Raw genomic sequence first — 16,480 nt, forward strand, 5'->3', positions numbered from 1 at the left:
TAGCCCACGAGGTTTTTTTCCCCCTCAATTAAAACATTTTGCCAAGGACACGTTAGTCCGTATCTGTACAGACATACGATCCCTGACGATGACAATCAGATGCGCCATCATGACACGACCGCGTCGCTTCGTAACGGATCACTTAAGAAATGTTGGAGCTATATGGGGGAGCTATGTTATCAAAATCTTGGCCAGACCAAAGTAAATATTTTGCATTGCAAGATATCAGCAGACGACATGTATCAGCGTCATTCATTTTACATTGAGTATACTGCTTCCGATTTAAGCATGAATTGTTTCGTCATCGCCACCAAGTTTCACGCAAAACAGCCGGCGGCGCTGCAGGCACACATAATGGAATAATTCATAAGAAAAGCATTCAGTGACATGCAATGTTAATAATAAATAAAACATTTTCAAATGTGCTAATCTTTAATATGCTTCTTTGTAGTTTCACAATATCATTAGTGCATTTCACATAATGAGCATGTAACCCCAAGTTACCTATATAGACTATTTGTCATCACTGTCAGAATAGCTATGGCATATTTTCTACTATTATTAGACTACATTGTCGTTGCAGTTCAAATAATTAAGCGCGTAAAGTAAAAGTCACAAATGATGTTTATCCCAATAACACCCAAGGAAGTGTGGCGGCAACCAACGCCAACAGACTGAAAAGTGACAGCAATAGCACGAGACAGCGTGCGGTGGTGCAGATCCGCGCTTGACGGCGTTGTAGCTGATCCTGTTCACTGACAATGGTCGAAGCCGTACTAAATGTATCCTGCTCACTCATCGGTCGTCCCTGGTTACTTATAATAAAAATCTGAGAGTCATAGTTGCTTAATTGCCGCCCGGAGCAAGTGCTTAAAGCAAATCTCATTTGTTGCAGAGCCATTCCGATGGTTGACTGCGTGGGATGCGCTGCCCCGTACTCAGTGGGACCCTGAGTACCAAAACAATTGGATGCAGCCCTGATTGGATGGATCACAGGCACTTCAAGGGTCTGTCCATCGTCTGCAGTCTTGCCGGTCTCCACAAACGGTTGTCCTTTAATAACGAAAGTCATGTGTCTGCAGACGGGACAAATTATGTTCTGTCTAGTGATCTGGCTGCCGCCGCCGTTCCCGACGACCAGGGTCTTGACCAAGCAGTCGTGGCAGAAAACGTGCCCGCAGCTGAGAGTCCTCTCCGCGCCCGTGAAGAGCTCGTAGCACACGGGACACTCGATATCCAGCAAGTCCTGTTCGTCGGCTTGGCCCTGAGGTAGTCCCATTTTCCGATGATGAACCCTGTATTTTAATAACAGCCGTTCTTGCAATGAAGCATCTCAGTACAAGTAAGGGTTTCCCTTCACGCTTAGGTTTTGATATCTGGACCAGGGTTCTGCTCCCATGCCGCCCCGCACTACTGCGCGCCTCCGCGAGGTTCTTCCCTGACCGAATCCCCTTTGAACGCCGTTTTATAAAGGAGAAGGAAAACCCGCCGCTTAGGGCTGCACTTTTCCTACCTGGACTCTTGGTTGTCGTTGGGGAAAAAAAAAACTTGCCAAACTGGATTTATTATTTGAAAAGGAAGTAGGCTATACATCTCTGGTAGGTGGAGAGGGACGAGCATCTCAAAGTTTCAGATTTTGCTTCGATAGGCGTATGTGGTGATCAGAAGTTCCCAGTTTACCACTGATGTAGCATTTTATCTAATATCGGGCGATCAATTATTTGTATATTAGGGCTTATTATAACAACAAAACATTTGTAAACAGCTTATTTGAATTTTATTTGGAAAATTGCGCTCTTAGGCTATTAAGCGAATAGCAGTTTAGTCAATGGCCGTTTAGTAGTCGTTTATTATTTATCAATTCATTATTTGCTATATAAAGTTCCTATACGACTTTGTTGTGTTCCTGCTTTTAGACTGAGATTGCACATTGTTATAGTCATCAAATGCGTTGGTGTTTGGTCACTGTTTACCATCTAGTGGACGAAAGTGGTACAGTACAGGGTGCTACGATTAGAGCCGCCCTTCGCATAGGCGATATAGGCGAATGCTAGAGGCGAATCCACAGGGGCGTCCGAAATGACGGGGATTTTTTTAAGTAGGCTATTTTTTACACATATTATTTTTAAACTATAAAACTTTTATTCACAATCTTGCAAAAACACAGAATAACATAGGCCTGACTACACAGTCCATTAAGTTGCCCCTTTCCCCGGGGTGATTCACTGACCGTGAAATGTCATAAGACCGACACCATATGCAGGCGCCCAGGGCAGAAAAAAGGGAGAAACAGGGGAAGAAAGACAAAGGTAGGGTGATAAACGAATTGATTCTCTATGGCATAGTACTAGTTACCATAGCAGAGTATTATACTAACTTATTTTTGATAGCGTTCGCTAATCTAATAAATAGGCCTAGCTAGTTAACGTAAATTACTCCCTCCTTAAATTCACAAGGGAAGATTTGGAGAATAACATTTATAATTTTGAGGAATGTCTCTGATGGTACTGAACTCGCTTACTGTAGCTACCATGAACACCAATGTTGTTGCCAATAGGCTGCTTAAACCATTTACAGCAATATTTAAAGCATTCAGGCTAATCCAATCTAATTTGTAGACCCAATAAATCTTTTGATGTCGGCTATTTTCTTTATTATCGCATTTTGTAAAATACCGTATTTATGTTGTATTAATTATTTGTCAATTGTTTCTCTAATTCTGTTTGTGGAGGATTGTTTCTGATTGTTTCTAAAAACAAACAAAAAAGAAACCTCAAAGATATAAAGCTATGCCGTTTCTGTACGAGTCAGTGTGTGAATATAATGTTTGGCGGTGGAACTGGTATCGATGGAAGGGGCGCCAGCTAGATCTTGCCTAGGGCACCAAATTGGTCAGGGCCGGTGTTCTGACGAGTTGAGCTACCTATCGAGACGTGCTATCGAATATTTCTGCGCATGTGCAGTCCCACCGTTTTGGGATTAGGGTTAGGTTTTAGCGGTTATGGTTATAGGGTTAGAGTAAGGGTTTTAGGGGTTTCTATGGGGTTGGGGTTAGGGCTATCGATTAGCACTACAGTAGCCTAACTCGACAAAGTAGCTCAACTCGACAGAACACCGGCTCTAGATACGACAAATATGCTTCAGCAAGCCCTGTACGGGATAAGGGGCCCCAGGTAACTACGGGCCATGAGAATCACACATTACTGTACCGGTATCACGGGGCACGCATGCCCACACTTTGGACAGTTAAGTCACCAGTTCGTCTGCGTGTCTTTAATGGAAATCCTAAACAGGCCTACGAGGAGAATCTGCAAACTCCACACAGACAGACACACACACACAGACACACATTACAGTACGTGGGTGAGATTTGAACACCCTAACCTAGCTGCAGATTTGAAACCTAACCCACAATAAACATTAGGCTGTTTTTAATGAAATAATATCTCTCTCGTATGCATCATATAACTACAATAACTTTATAAACCGAGATGTCTGACAATTAAATATCACATTTAGTTAATAAAAAAACAGCAACCGTGCATTATAGGATGAGGCATGAAACATGACATAGATAGGATTTATAGCAAATAGGAAAGGAAAGTATCTGTTCATCTCTATATAAATATAAAGCATGGTGTTGGTGACCAAAACCTGGGGATGATTTAAACAGATACTGAGGAAATCCAGGAAATGCGTGTTTATTTAAAGTTGAATATTTCTGATATGGACAATGTGAGCGAATAAATTAATCAACATAATAGAAATCGTTCATTATAAGGGGACAAACCCCAAGACAAGCAGCGCATGAAATCCAAGCATTCACGAGCATGGAATACACAAACATTAGAGATGGAACGGAAATATAATAATAGCCGAAAATAAAAAGTGGTCGGAGTTTTTCTTTACAAATACTGTTTATATGTGAGAAAAGAGACCATTGATTAAATGAGGAAATACAGTACAAGGGATTATTTGATACACTCAACGGCCAGGCAGGGATGCTGGACATGCACCGTGGCGATGACGCAATTGCGTGCGGCGGCGTGCGTGCCCGCCGCCTGGCCTGCCGCGGAGCGCGCTTCGAACGGGATCGCGCAGGCGTCTCACGGACCGGTGACGGCGAGCCGCCGCATGAAAGAGCCGGGCGTGTGCTGAAAACCGACACGGAGACGCGATCGGGTCGGACATGCTCAGGTACGGACGGCGTATTTCACCCGATGTGTGCTTTGGTAAATAAAAAACGAGCTGTATTTAAAGGGAAACTGGCCTTCTGGGTGACTGGGGAAGGAGGAGGGGGATTCAGCGACGCGATGACAGCCCAGGCGACTCGGGCTGACGTGTCTTCTCCTCGGCGTTAGGCGTGACAGGCCAGCTGATCGCCAGTATAACCGATGGTTTCGGCCAAGTGAGACTGATGGCTTCCCGCACCCGGGCTGGGTTTGCTTGTGTACCGCGGTGCGGCACAGCGCGGCTGGATGGATGTCCGCCCGGTGGCAGTATGGGGATCTATAAACGACACACACCGAAGGATGCTGTAGTGCCCGGATTCATACTTATAAAAATGTTTTAGCGAGACAGTTTACGCTAACGTTTTTATTTTTTTAGTACGATCACCGAAATCAGTTTAGGGGCATTTCCAAAAGGCTAGCTAGTTGCATTTGGCTAACGTGTTGCTTTTTAGTAAACACGAATATATCCGTTTTTAATGTCAAAAACGCCAATGTGAAAAAGCTAGTAAGTCACTGAATACTAACCATGCGACGGGCGTTAATGTTAATGCGCGATGATGTCAGACCGGGTGCTTTAAACGAGCCTTACGGTTTGGGCAGGCATGCCGGAATGATTTATCTGTGTGTGTTTGTGTGTGTGTTCGCCATTACACGCATGTCATCCCCTTTCCAGTCCGTTGAGCTGCTGTCATCGCCGTCGATCGGATCGGATCGGGTCACGTATTTGCATGACAATCATCCCCTTTCCCTGTGGGCATGACGGAGCCCTGCTCTGGGCTGGGGGGAAATCCAGCGTGTGCCAACGCTGACTGACTGAGCAAACGGCGAGCGACACCCACTCACGTTCCATTCACCCCTTACCTTCATTTCACTATCCCGGGATTCATAACTTTGCTACATGACCTCAATGGCTGTATTTGTTACGTCTATACAAGCAGTTCCCGTTTTTATGTGTTGTTTGGGATCCGTCTCTTTAATACTCTAATCACTACAATAAGCCCGGTTCCTTTAATTCGGAAGCTGACCTGCCATCGCTGAAATTATAGCTCTGTGTGAGATGGATATGATTACACCTCCCCCATTTCTTTTCCTGAAGAGAATCTCATCTAGGAAGACTCCTTAATATGATTCATTAAGCTGTCTGTGAAAAATATCGGAATAACCCTCCCCAGTTAGGAGCGCCTGAGTAAAGGTTCGCTGCGGCTGGCCGCGGCTTCGGCATCCAGATGGCCCTTGGGCTGGCGGATCTTATCCTGGCAGTGCTCCTGAAGCGGATGGACGAGGTGGAATGAGCTGTAGACTGGGCAGGTGTCGCATCAGGTCCGCCAGCATCTCGGAGTCTGTAGTGTTTCCCTACAGCGTGGCAGTAGAATCGGTGCGCCCCCGCGGCCGTTTCCGGAAAGCCGCGCCCCCTCCCCCGATTTTTCTTCCCTCACGCCGCCGCGTCCACCTGCCATCTGCGTTCTGTGTCGTCCTCCACCATGGATGGGTGTGGCCAAGATGTCTGCTGGGTTTCCTTGGCAACGGCGGCTGCCCCTTCACGTGGTCACGGGTTCAAGAATGCGCCCTACTGCCAGGGTTTCTGGGAAGGGGGGAGCCCTTTTCCTCAGCCAGTCAACTCAGCTGGATGTCTCTGTCTTTTCCCCCAAGGAGGGATGGCCCTCATATATTGCAATATGCTGTAGGCTGTGTGCTAAGCAATTCATTATTTATGTTGTCACGGACATATTTTTAGCCATTGGCCCTGATAGCCATGATAATGTGGTCGCCCCATTTCAAGTGTCTGCACCCCAAAACTGTCTTTCCTGTGCTGTTCAACGGGGTCAAATCTGTCCCCCCCCCCCCCCCCCCCCCACTCACGTGACCAGCTCCAAACAACAGAGTGCTGTCCCCAGAAGACAGTGGGGTCGCCCCGCCTGGATTTTCCATTTACTTGCACTCTCCTTCCACCCTTTTCCAAGGTGACTCGTTGGATTTGCTGCCTTAATATGTGTTTAAAAGCAACCAGTCGAAAAGACAATTTTATGAGACTGCTTCTTTGCGAATCATGGCTCTGTGATCTGCTAAACATTCCATTCTATCCAGTGGGACTGTGTAGAGTTTAAAGAAGAGTTTCTCAGATATTACAAGACAAGAGTTGCCCACACTGCTTACATTAAGAGGAAGGAGGGTGGCTTTAATTTTATTGTTAACTAAAGTCATCAGAGTACAGGCATTATTCCAGGTCATATGTAACTGGGTAACCTCAGTGCTTCATAAATAACCCACTGTGCCAATATCCACTTGATTGTTCTCTTGCTCCCCTTTCTGGGTCGGTGTGTCCCTGCCAACACAAATTCAGCCCCATCTCCCAAGCTCCACCCACACTGAATATTATTGGCCATTGGGACATCGCAACAGGAATGACTGACAGGCAGCAAAGACGTTCATGTCCTTCACCTAACCAATCAGCACGTATCTTGGAGTACCTTAACCGCTGGAGAAGCAGGGCTCCAGGCTTCGGTGATGGGGTGGAGGTGATTGGGATAGGAGGCCCAGCTGGTCTATACCAGCGTCTATACTTCAAAAAAGTATTTGTTTATTTTTCTTTCTAATACTCTGATAAGTCTTGGCTTTCAGTCAAGCACATGTTGCCTGTATGCATAACTAAACATCATCTGAGATCATAGGTGAGGTGTGATTGGTTAACGGTGTATGGTCCGCCTGCTTTCGTTGGTCAAAAGCACTGCAGGGTGAATCACATGACCATTTTGGCCGAAGGTGCAGGGGGCCTGGCGCGTCTGTCGTTGAGACCCCATGCAGGTGCTCTGTTCCGGGCCGTGCCAGAACATTTACAGACGGTGGACAGTGATCGGAGCCAAGGACCCGGCTCTGGAGTTTGGTAGATTTCAGGGATGATGTGACAGATTGTGTGCTTTTATATATGTGTGTGTTTGGTGTATTTTTGTGAATGTGCCTCTCTCCATATATTTGTCTATATATGTGTGTTGTTTATTGGTCGGCAGGAGAGTTGATAAGAGAAAGCAGAAGGCTGTCTCAGCAGGACTGTGCAGCAGGAAAGAGTGGTTCCCTGGGCTTGTTGTAACCTCTCAGCCTGAAATAACTAAGCATGTGTTTGTGTGTTGGGTGGGGGGTGGGGGGTGGGGGGGGGGAGGTGCACATGCATGTGCTTGAAACCCCAGCAGGACCTCATTGCTCCATTCCTCCTCAGTCTCATCTCCTCCCTTCTTCTCCTCGCAGATTCATCTGCCATGGAAACAGAGACGAAACCAAAATTCTCCTCGAAAGATGAGGAAATCGATTACTGGAAGTCGCTCTCGCTGAAGTACAAGAAAAGGTACGGGACCTGGGGCTGGGGTCACCGGCGTCTCGGCTCGTCCGGGGAACCGCACGTTTTGGTGGCGTGGTATGTTGGGGCTTTCGATGACGAAATTAGGCCAACACCTCCCTCCGTTATGCCTAGAGATAGTAGATATTTTAGTTTTCCTCTGAGTTGTAGGCAATCCTCTTAATCATCTCTGTTTAAATCCCAAATGAGATTTCCCCGCATCTGGGGGCTATTTTTATGATTCTTATTATTACTTTTGTGAATTTAGTTGGCTTCTCCGTTTTCATTATGGCCCGGTTTGCACATGCTAACGAGAATTAGCACCCTTCCGCATCTGCCTGTCGAGCAAATGGGCTTAAACACTCTGTAGCAGTTACGCAACCCCCAGGTTCAGCCCAGGTCAGACCAGCACGCATGAATTTGTGCAAATTTGCTGTTGGCCTGTATCCGTCCAAACCAGAATAGACACAGTGAGTGACAGATTCACCCAGAGACTTATGTTCAAGCTCCAGGCTGAATGGCTGTAGTCTTTAATAGAACTCAGGATGGTGCTGAAACTCTTCTGTAAAGATGATGAAATCGACTACTGGAAGGCTCCGACAGAAGAACAGGCAGAGGTAGCAGTTTGTGGCCAATAGTGGTAGTAACTGAAGATTTTAGGAATTGGGGAAGTAGATTTTCTTTCTCGTTAACCGAAATCCACCACGGTGTCGTAACACAGGTAATCAGTCGATAACACAAACGAAAAGCAGATCTTATGCGTTAGTGGTTGGGGAAGGCAGCGCTGTTGCGTCGCAGGTTCCTGTCGCTTAGCTGCAGCATTGTGGGATTTCAGGCTCTTCTGACACGGGCGTGTAAACACGGCTGGTTCACAGCCCCTTTTCCAGTGACTGGGAACACCCAGTGTCTCGTTCCTGACGTTTATATAGTCAGGAAATTTCTGTGGACGAACAGAGACCAAGGTTGTTTGTGTTTACAGTAAACAGGATTGTTTGTATAACTACAGTCTGAGCTTTGCCTCGTGCTCAATGCTGCAGAGTTGGCGCTGAATCTGTAGCCCTATTGTGTTGTAGGCCTCGTTTTGAACCATGTTGTTTTTATATCATAATTTCCATTGGACCGCATTGTGTACTGTTTATAAATGACACCATTTAAAGAGTTAGGTGGTATTTCAGAAAGCAGGATTTTTTTCATTAGACAGATAACTTAAGCCAAACTGGAGTTTTCAAGCTAGGCTTAAGTTATCCTGCTAACTGGGAAATTCTGCTTTGTGGACTAGGGACCTGGTAAAATTACGACTTGTGGTTAATTACAAAGAACATGCATGTTGTTAATGAGCCAAGAAACGTGTCTCGAGTCTCACAATAAATATTGTGGAGTTCAGAGATATCCATAGGTGCTGCCGTTTCAGAAAGCCGTTGTGATCGAGCTTTGAATCTGTGGAATCTACACTCCACTCCCCAGTTATCAGGATGCCCAGGAGGAGCTCCTGGAGTTCCAGGAAGGCAGCCGGGAGCTGGAGGCCGAGCTGGAGGCCCAGCTGGGGCAGGCAGAGAACCGCATCCGGGACCTGCAGACGGAGAACCAGAGGCTGAAGGGCGAGGTGGAGACCCTGAAGGTGGGAGCATGGCGTCCTGGGGAGCTTGTGGATTACAGTGTCCATGGACATCATCCAGTGTGCAGGTCCAGGGGACGGATGCTTGTCGCGACTGAAATATAAGCTTCTGCCTTTGAAGATATTTAAACAGAAATTGTAAGATAAAAACATTTATTAGAATATTGGCTGCCTACACAGTTGCACTGTGACTTTTCCCATTACAGGTTCGATATATCCTAGGTTCAGCATAAGAAATTAAATGTGGGTTTTTTGGACTTCCTGGGAGTTTTGCGAAGCTGCGGATATCACACAGAAAGTTTAGTAACTCATAAATGCATAAAAGTCTATGTACAGTACAGTGCCCTCAGTGATATCTCACAGTTATCTTGCATCGCTCGTATTTTTTTGCTCCGCTCCTCTCGCATGCTGGTTTGTGGTTTTTCCAGATCCCGGGGGGGGGGCTGCGCCCCTAACCCCCGCCTTATGGAAGGGTTAGCTGTATTTTGTTATGCACGATGCTTGGGACAAATGTACTTCAGACAAAAACAATTGCTAAATAAGCAAATGTAAATGTTGTATTATTATTTTTGATATAGCATTTATATGGTCAACAAACCCTCCCTTGACGGCCAAAATTATACTCAATTGGCTATATTAGGTTTAGCCCTTGCTAAGCCGTTAACTGAAGGTGAGTGTAGCTCTGATTGGCTGACCTCAGGCCAGTAAGAGGACGGCACTCTGCGAATGAGAGACTTTGGATTACGGCGTCAGGTTCATGTCCCTAACACTGGCCCACAGTTGTCCTGGTAGCTGGACGTGTGGTGCATGAATGGCGTCCTTGCAATCAGCGAAGGGGAGCGTAGCCTGAGTTACCGCTATTTGTTGTTTGCTTTGCCTGTGTCTTAAAAGTCGATAATATGCTAATTCTCACTCTACCTCATGGACTTTTGGAGTTAGTGTCATCATTTATAAAGTTAAAATATGTTGCGTATTAGAATTCTACACGTAGGATGATGTTGCACCAAGTATGCAAACGCAGTGAACATTCACAACAGCTCCTTCTGGAATCTTTCATCCTGACCGGTTCCCTCTTTGAACCAGGTCCTGACTGACTGCCTTTTACCCGTGTTACCGGATAACTAGAGAGATTCATTAACACGCTTCTTGTGATAGAGTTAATGAGGGCTGTTTATCAGACTCTAAAGTGTACCGGAGTAATTGTCAGTAAGGACCCCTCGGTTATGTAAGGCGAACGAGCTATGGCTTTCACAGGAGTTGAAGTGGGTACGGCACTCAGATCGATGTTGACTTTTGCCATTAACCTCGGCGATGTGCGATAAGTCAAGCAGTCATATCTCTGGGCGTCTGTCTGGGATGCTAAAGTTTCCAAGAGGACCTTCATGCAGTTTTATGGGGCGTTTAGACGGCTTCTCTTGGTTGATATATTTATTCAAGCAGATAACAGTTACCGACTGCTCAGTCAGACACATTAACTTATTGACTTTGAGGCAATCGAAGGCCTTTATTTGGGGCAGGGAGAGGGGATTTCGGGATGCGTGATGTTCCCTCATGCAGGGCTGATGAGCGTCAGTAAAGCACTGAGGGTAAATGCTCTGATCTGGAGATAGAGACACAATGGGTTCATGTTTTCTATAAAGGGAAGGGTGGTGGGTTTTCCGCCTTGCGGTGCAGGGAGTGGGGTGGTGGTGTGTGTGTGGGGGGGGGGGTTTACAGCCTCTCACGCGATTGCTCCCCCCCTCCCCCACTCAGGAGAAGCTGGAGCAGCAGTACGCCCAGAGCTACAAGCAGATCTCCATGCTGGAAGACGACCTGGGCCAGACTCGAGGCATCAAGGAGCAGCTTCATAAATACGTGCGGGAGCTGGAGCAGGCCAACGACGACCTGGAGAGAGCCAAGAGGTCAGCGCCACCCCCGCCGGCCCCGCGGGCCCCAGACGGGCTCCGCCAAAACAGCGGGGTCTGGCTCCGCGGCTGCTTCAATACAGACGTACAATTTTTTTTAGCCTCATCTGTCTGCTGCTTCAGGCTAAATATGACCTGTCAAGGCCATGGAGAATATTTCCAGCTTTTTATTTATAGCTTATCCTTCTTAACCTGGAATACGATACGACCATGTGATACCAAAAATCATGAATTGAGTCTTACCTGGAGGATACGGTCTAGTATTTGACCGGTGTGACTTTGGATGGTTTTGACTCTTTTTGGCTGCATGCCTACACACACACACACACACACACACACAGACAGTCGTGTAATCATATCTTTTTGGGAACCGCTCTTTCATTTCTATGGGAAAAATGCTAATGCTAACTATGACACCCTTAACCCCTAACCATAAGTAACCAAACAAAATACAAGTGTTTTTGCAGTTTTTGTTTTTTCATTTTTATAAAATAGAGGACCAGGAAACTGGTCGCCATAAGGAAAAAAAAAACAAAAACGTATTCATCATGTTGTGGGGCATTTGGTTCACACACACACACACACACACACACACACACACACACACACATACACACGCACAGGTTTGTAAATATATCATGGTGGGGACTCTCCATTCATTTCTGTGGGGAAAACTCTAATCACAACATGACGACCTTAACCCCTGTCCAGCCCTAACCTTTTGAGACTATTTGTATTCACATAACTTTGTGGGGACCTGCAAAACTGTCTTCATTGCCAGTCTAGCCTTGATGTTTCCTTTGATTTCATCCCAAATCAAGTGATTCCATATAGCTGACTGTTCTCGTCCCCTTTCGGATAATTCTGACAAGATATTTCCTGTGACCAAAAATGTTCAAATGTAGGATGTTAACTTTAGACTGGTAGTTAGTTGAAGTTACAGAGCAGAGACCTTCTTACATTCTATCTGCCCCCCCCCCACAGGGCAACGATCGTGTCCCTCGAAGACTTTGAGCAGCGCCTGAACCAGGCCATCGAGAGGAACGCGTTTCTGGAGAGTGAGCTTGACGAGAAGGAGTCCCTCCTGGTGTCAGTGCAGAGGTTGAAGGATGAAGCCAGAGGTACCAGCTCGATTCTCCTTCTTTCTAAACCCCAACCCCAGTAGAAGCCTTTCTGTGAAAGACATTGTGCTGTCCTTCAAAGTCATAGTTTGAGCAAGACTTAAGGTTACTACTCATAGTAGGGATGGGTTAGGGTAAAGTTTACGGTTTTATTAGGGGTAGAGCTAGGATTAGGGTTTGGATTAGGGTTAGGGTTTGGATTAGGGTTTGGGTTAGGGTTAGGATTAGGAGTAGGGTTAAGGTGTTTCACTTCATACAGCGAAGTGTCTCCAGATCCTTTCTCCAGAAATGAGATCAGAGCAGTGTGCAGACTCTGGTGTTCACTCAGGCCAGTATCCACAATATCTGGGGATCAGCGTTGAAACTTCTCAGGTTTCATTAATGCGTGACGATTAGGGGGAGAGAGATCTCACACACGTGGGTGCAGGACATGGAGGTGTCTGCTTGTGGAGCATATGGGGAAGAGCATGTGTGGTTGGCGGGAGCCAACAGCATTACTGGGTCAGTGGGGTGTTTGTAGTGAGCTCGAGGAGGGGTCACCAGAGACCATGTGTCTCTCCTCCCTCAGACCTGCGACAGGAGCTCGCTGTGCGGGAGAGGAACACAGACGTCACCAGGATGTCTGCGCCCAGCTCGCCCACCCTGGACATCGATAAGATGGACTCCGCCGTACAGGCGTCTCTGTCTCTGCCAGCCACGCCCGTGGGCAAGAACATCGAAAATGCCTTCGCCAGCTCTAAAGGTGATTCTCCATTTGTTTACAGCTCTCTCTCTTTTTCTGTTATGATATCTCCACTGCAGACTTCTCCTCCTTCCTCATTTGTTCTTTTGTATCTTCTATACTAATGTTTCAAACATTTTTTTTCTATTGTAATGTGATTAAAGCTTTCTACCCAGCAGAAGAAACTGGTGATTTTTTTGGACAGATTTTCTGAAATTTGTCCTCAGAATGATGGTAAAACTCACACACTTGGCACTTGCTCGGTAGCCATGGTAACCAGGGACCTTTTAATGCATGGGTTTACCCAGACTGAATCCCAGGGGCCTCCACTAAATTGGGGCTTCAACTAAACTTGTTTCATTAAGTCTTAAACCTATGGTGCTTTTCCACCACACCATGTACGGTACTTTTAGTACTTTCCCTTTTCCATTGACTTCCGGTCGAGTACCAGTACCAAATGTTCCAGTTCCTAACCAGCACTTTCGTACTTTGGGGTGGGACTTTAAACACTTTCTATGTCAATTGGTTACGCAAACGCTGCCTTGAAAATGGTTACGAACTCAGAAAACAAGGATTAATGAAGTAAATAATAATAATAATAATAATAATAATAACAATCTGGTCTGTAGAAAAAATACAACAAAAAGATCAGAATTAAAACTATTGTGTAATATTCTACGACAACACACATATAGCATATAGCATATAGCATATAGTGTGTTGTCCTGGCAATGTGAACAATGTGATTTTGTTGTAATAAATACTGGGGAATTTATAAAGCAAAAAGGAGTTATTAAATTTCACATGAACCCGTCTAGGAGTGATTTAAACAGCAAGGATGAAAATGATTATGATTGTCTCCGATCACATGCAGCGCTTATGCGAAAGCAGCGGAGTTGAATTTTAAACTGATTTTTAAACATAGTATAGATGTAAGAATTGTATGTGCATAACATGCGTCATTGGTATTAATATCGCATGTCGTCCAACCCTATTATATACTACAGCCATCTTTCGAAGTCAATACAAAATACTCCTCATCATCCGGTGATGTCATTCGGTGCTGGTACCAGTTTTTGCGCCAGTGGAAAACCAACACCTTGAAGTAGCGTACTTTTGGTACTTTACCGAATTTCCATAAGTACGGTACCAGGTGTGGTGGAAATGTGCCTCTGGAGTTGCTATCAGCCCTATATTTTACATAATCGTCACGTATTGAGAAATCGAAATGCACTCGTGCACTAAGGGCTGTCACCCTGCCCGTCCTCAGTCACGGCTAATTCTCACTTGGCTCCCCAGCGCTCTCCAACGGCTTCAGCAACTCCCCACTGACACCGTCGGCACGGATCTCCGCCCTCAATATCGTCAGTGACCTCCTGAGGAAAGTGGGGGTAAGTGTCCACAGGGGAGAGGGTGGAGTTGATTCCCCAGGCCTGGGTGAGCCTCGTTCCTCCTGGGCCCTCTCACATGGCCGTTAAGCCACGCCCTCTCACATGGCCGTTAAGCCACGCCCTCCTGTGCCACAGGCCCTGGAGTCCAAGCTGGCCGCTTACAGGAACTTCACCAAGGACCAAGCGGCGCGGAAGGCGTACGGCACCGGCAACGGCAGCCTATTCAACAGCAACGCCACCAAGTTCTCCCATTCGCTCCATACCACCTACTTCGACAAAGCGTGAGTGAGTCCATTCCAGTCAGGGGTCCTTTAAGGGTCCTGCAGTAGGTGTCTTTCGAGGTGCCCGACTTCAGTGTGTTTAGCGTCTCTCTTTTGATCCAGGACGGTGAACGGGCTGGACTCTGGGTCCCTGACTGCCATCACCTCCGCCCCGAGGACCTCGTCCCCCCCTGGGCTTCTGCCGCTCAGCGTCTGACCCCCAGAGGAGATGGTGGGAGAGAGAGGGCTGTGTGTGTGTGTGTGTGCCCACGTTTGTGTGTATTTCTGTGTTTAAAGACCAGAGGGGACTAGCAGTGCTCGTCACGGCCTTCCTATGTACACACCTGGGTTGAGCCCACGTCTCACTAAGCCTGTATGCTTGGCAAAGCCTGTGAGTATCTTTGAGGACTTCAGTCTGCACTGAAAGCCGCTGAAAACATAATCCTGTAAAAAGATCCTCTTTGACCACATTGCCTCACTTTCTTATTTATGGCACATTTATGGCTGTTTTTTACAGTATTAAAAATAAATTAATTATATATATTTTTTTCCCATTAGCATATGTAGTATATAGTGTATTTTTGTTTTTTTGTGTGTGTGTTTGTGCACACTTTGCACGTCTGGCTGTCTGATATAAATGGAATGGGCTTTCTGACAGGGCTTGTGGTTGTGCCACAGACTCTATTGGACCAGTCAGTGAGAAGGAGTAACTAAAACACAGTGGGCACAGGTCAGGTTGGCACAGGGCTATGACGTGTAATAACCGGCAAAGGTCCAAACGATCCTTTTTTTGTTTGCTTTTTCGTCTGTTCATCTTCTGGTCCCTTCCCGGTCTTGTACACCAGTATTTACGGGTGATGAAGTAGGACCAGGCGGTGGTGATGGAGCGATTCCTCGCGCCCACGCTGCGGTAACGGTTTGGTGTCTGAAATTCGGAGTTCGTGTCCGTGCAGCGACGGCGATCACGTCAGTATGTAGTGAGCCGGCGGGGTCGTCTTCATCGTATGATTGTTGGCTTCCCATGTGTTACGTGCCTCTTTCGTTCAGCTGGTTTCAGTTTTTGGTGCTTCCTGTTTGGGTTTTGTTCCTGCATTTTTCACATTCCTTAATTAACACAGAGGGGCTCACTTGGCTTTTGTCCCACCCCCTCCCCCCCCTAATGTTAAACAAGGAGTAACAGCTGTTGAAATCTCTAGTTTGATGGATAGGACAGTGTGAGAAGAAACAAAGTGAACTGTGAGAGTGGGGACCTGGTGCATGTTCTAGTACAGTCTGTGTATCCTAAAGGCCTTTGCTACAAGGCATTTCACAATTTTGTGAATTCGTAGTTGTGTTACAGGAAAACTGACATTTCAGAAATGTTTTGGATTATGGCGCCACAAATGCTACACATATAGTTCATAGAACCAGATAATTACAGACGCACTTTGCGACCAGTATACAATCATGGAGATATGGGTTCATTTGTTTTTTGGGAAATCAGAAGGCAGATGTTGACATATTCCACACACTTGTTTTTTCCCCACCTGAACTGGATTGTTTGGCAATATTTCCTGGTGCATTTCAGTCACGTACGGTGTCGCGCAACAACATTTCAGTTCGAATTAATATGTTCACATGGCTCTCGTACCATGTAGTGCCGCTCCTTCGGCTTATAGCTTGTAAATACTGTCACTCTGTCCAAGCCATTTGTAAATACCAAGAAGTCTACGTCAAATACTCTATGGCATGCATCCAGAGGCGTTTATAATGTAAAGTATATGGTTTAAGATCTTGTATTATGTAGAATCGGTTGTTTAAGCTGTTAAAAAATATGATAATAAAGATATTTAAAAAGCAGGGAAGTAGCCTGGATTTTATTGTAAGGTTTTCTGACAGCAGTGATCTTTCATTTTTGTGGGCCTACCC

At 46.1% G+C, this 16,480-nt stretch overlaps 2 protein-coding genes across 2 annotated transcripts; one reads left to right on the forward strand and one right to left on the reverse strand.

Moving 5' to 3' along the window:
• Positions 1-413: 413 nt before the first annotated feature.
• On the reverse strand, positions 414-1,625 carry LOC111849183 (RING finger protein 222). Its single transcript, XM_023821846.2, has one exon. The coding sequence runs from the start codon at positions 1,277-1,279 to the stop codon at positions 626-628; it is 654 nt and encodes a 217-aa protein (XP_023677614.1). The 5' UTR covers positions 1,280-1,625; the 3' UTR covers positions 414-625.
• Positions 1,626-4,076: 2,451 nt separating this feature from the next.
• Positions 4,077-16,411, forward strand: LOC111849184 (nuclear distribution protein nudE-like 1-B). The gene is made up of 9 exons (XM_072705174.1): positions 4,077-4,197; positions 7,473-7,569; positions 9,025-9,178; positions 10,928-11,076; positions 12,064-12,200; positions 12,769-12,942; positions 14,221-14,312; positions 14,448-14,593; positions 14,696-16,411. The coding sequence occupies exons 2-9, from the start codon at positions 7,484-7,486 to the stop codon at positions 14,787-14,789; spliced, it is 1,032 nt and encodes a 343-aa protein (XP_072561275.1). The 5' UTR covers positions 4,077-4,197; positions 7,473-7,483; the 3' UTR covers positions 14,790-16,411.
• Positions 16,412-16,480: the final 69 nt, after the last annotated feature.

This window comes from Paramormyrops kingsleyae, chromosome 22, assembly GCF_048594095.1.
Source record: "Paramormyrops kingsleyae isolate MSU_618 chromosome 22, PKINGS_0.4, whole genome shotgun sequence".
NCBI lineage: Eukaryota > Metazoa > Chordata > Actinopteri > Osteoglossiformes > Mormyridae > Paramormyrops > Paramormyrops kingsleyae.

Bases quoted from the DNA above. Each gene is read 5' to 3' on its own strand.
- LOC111849183 (XM_023821846.2), bottom strand. From the start codon at position 1,279: ATGGGACTACCTCAGGGCCAAGCCGACGAACAGGACTTGCTGGATATC.
- LOC111849184 (XM_072705174.1), top strand. From the start codon at position 7,484: ATGGAAACAGAGACGAAACCAAAATTCTCCTCGAAAGATGAGGAAATC. The intron at 12,943-14,220 runs GTGATTCTCCAT...TTGGCTCCCCAG, and splicing joins TGCCTTCGCCAGCTCTAAAG to CGCTCTCCAACGGCTTCAGC. The intron at 14,313-14,447 runs GTAAGTGTCCAC...CCTGTGCCACAG, and splicing joins ACCTCCTGAGGAAAGTGGGG to GCCCTGGAGTCCAAGCTGGC.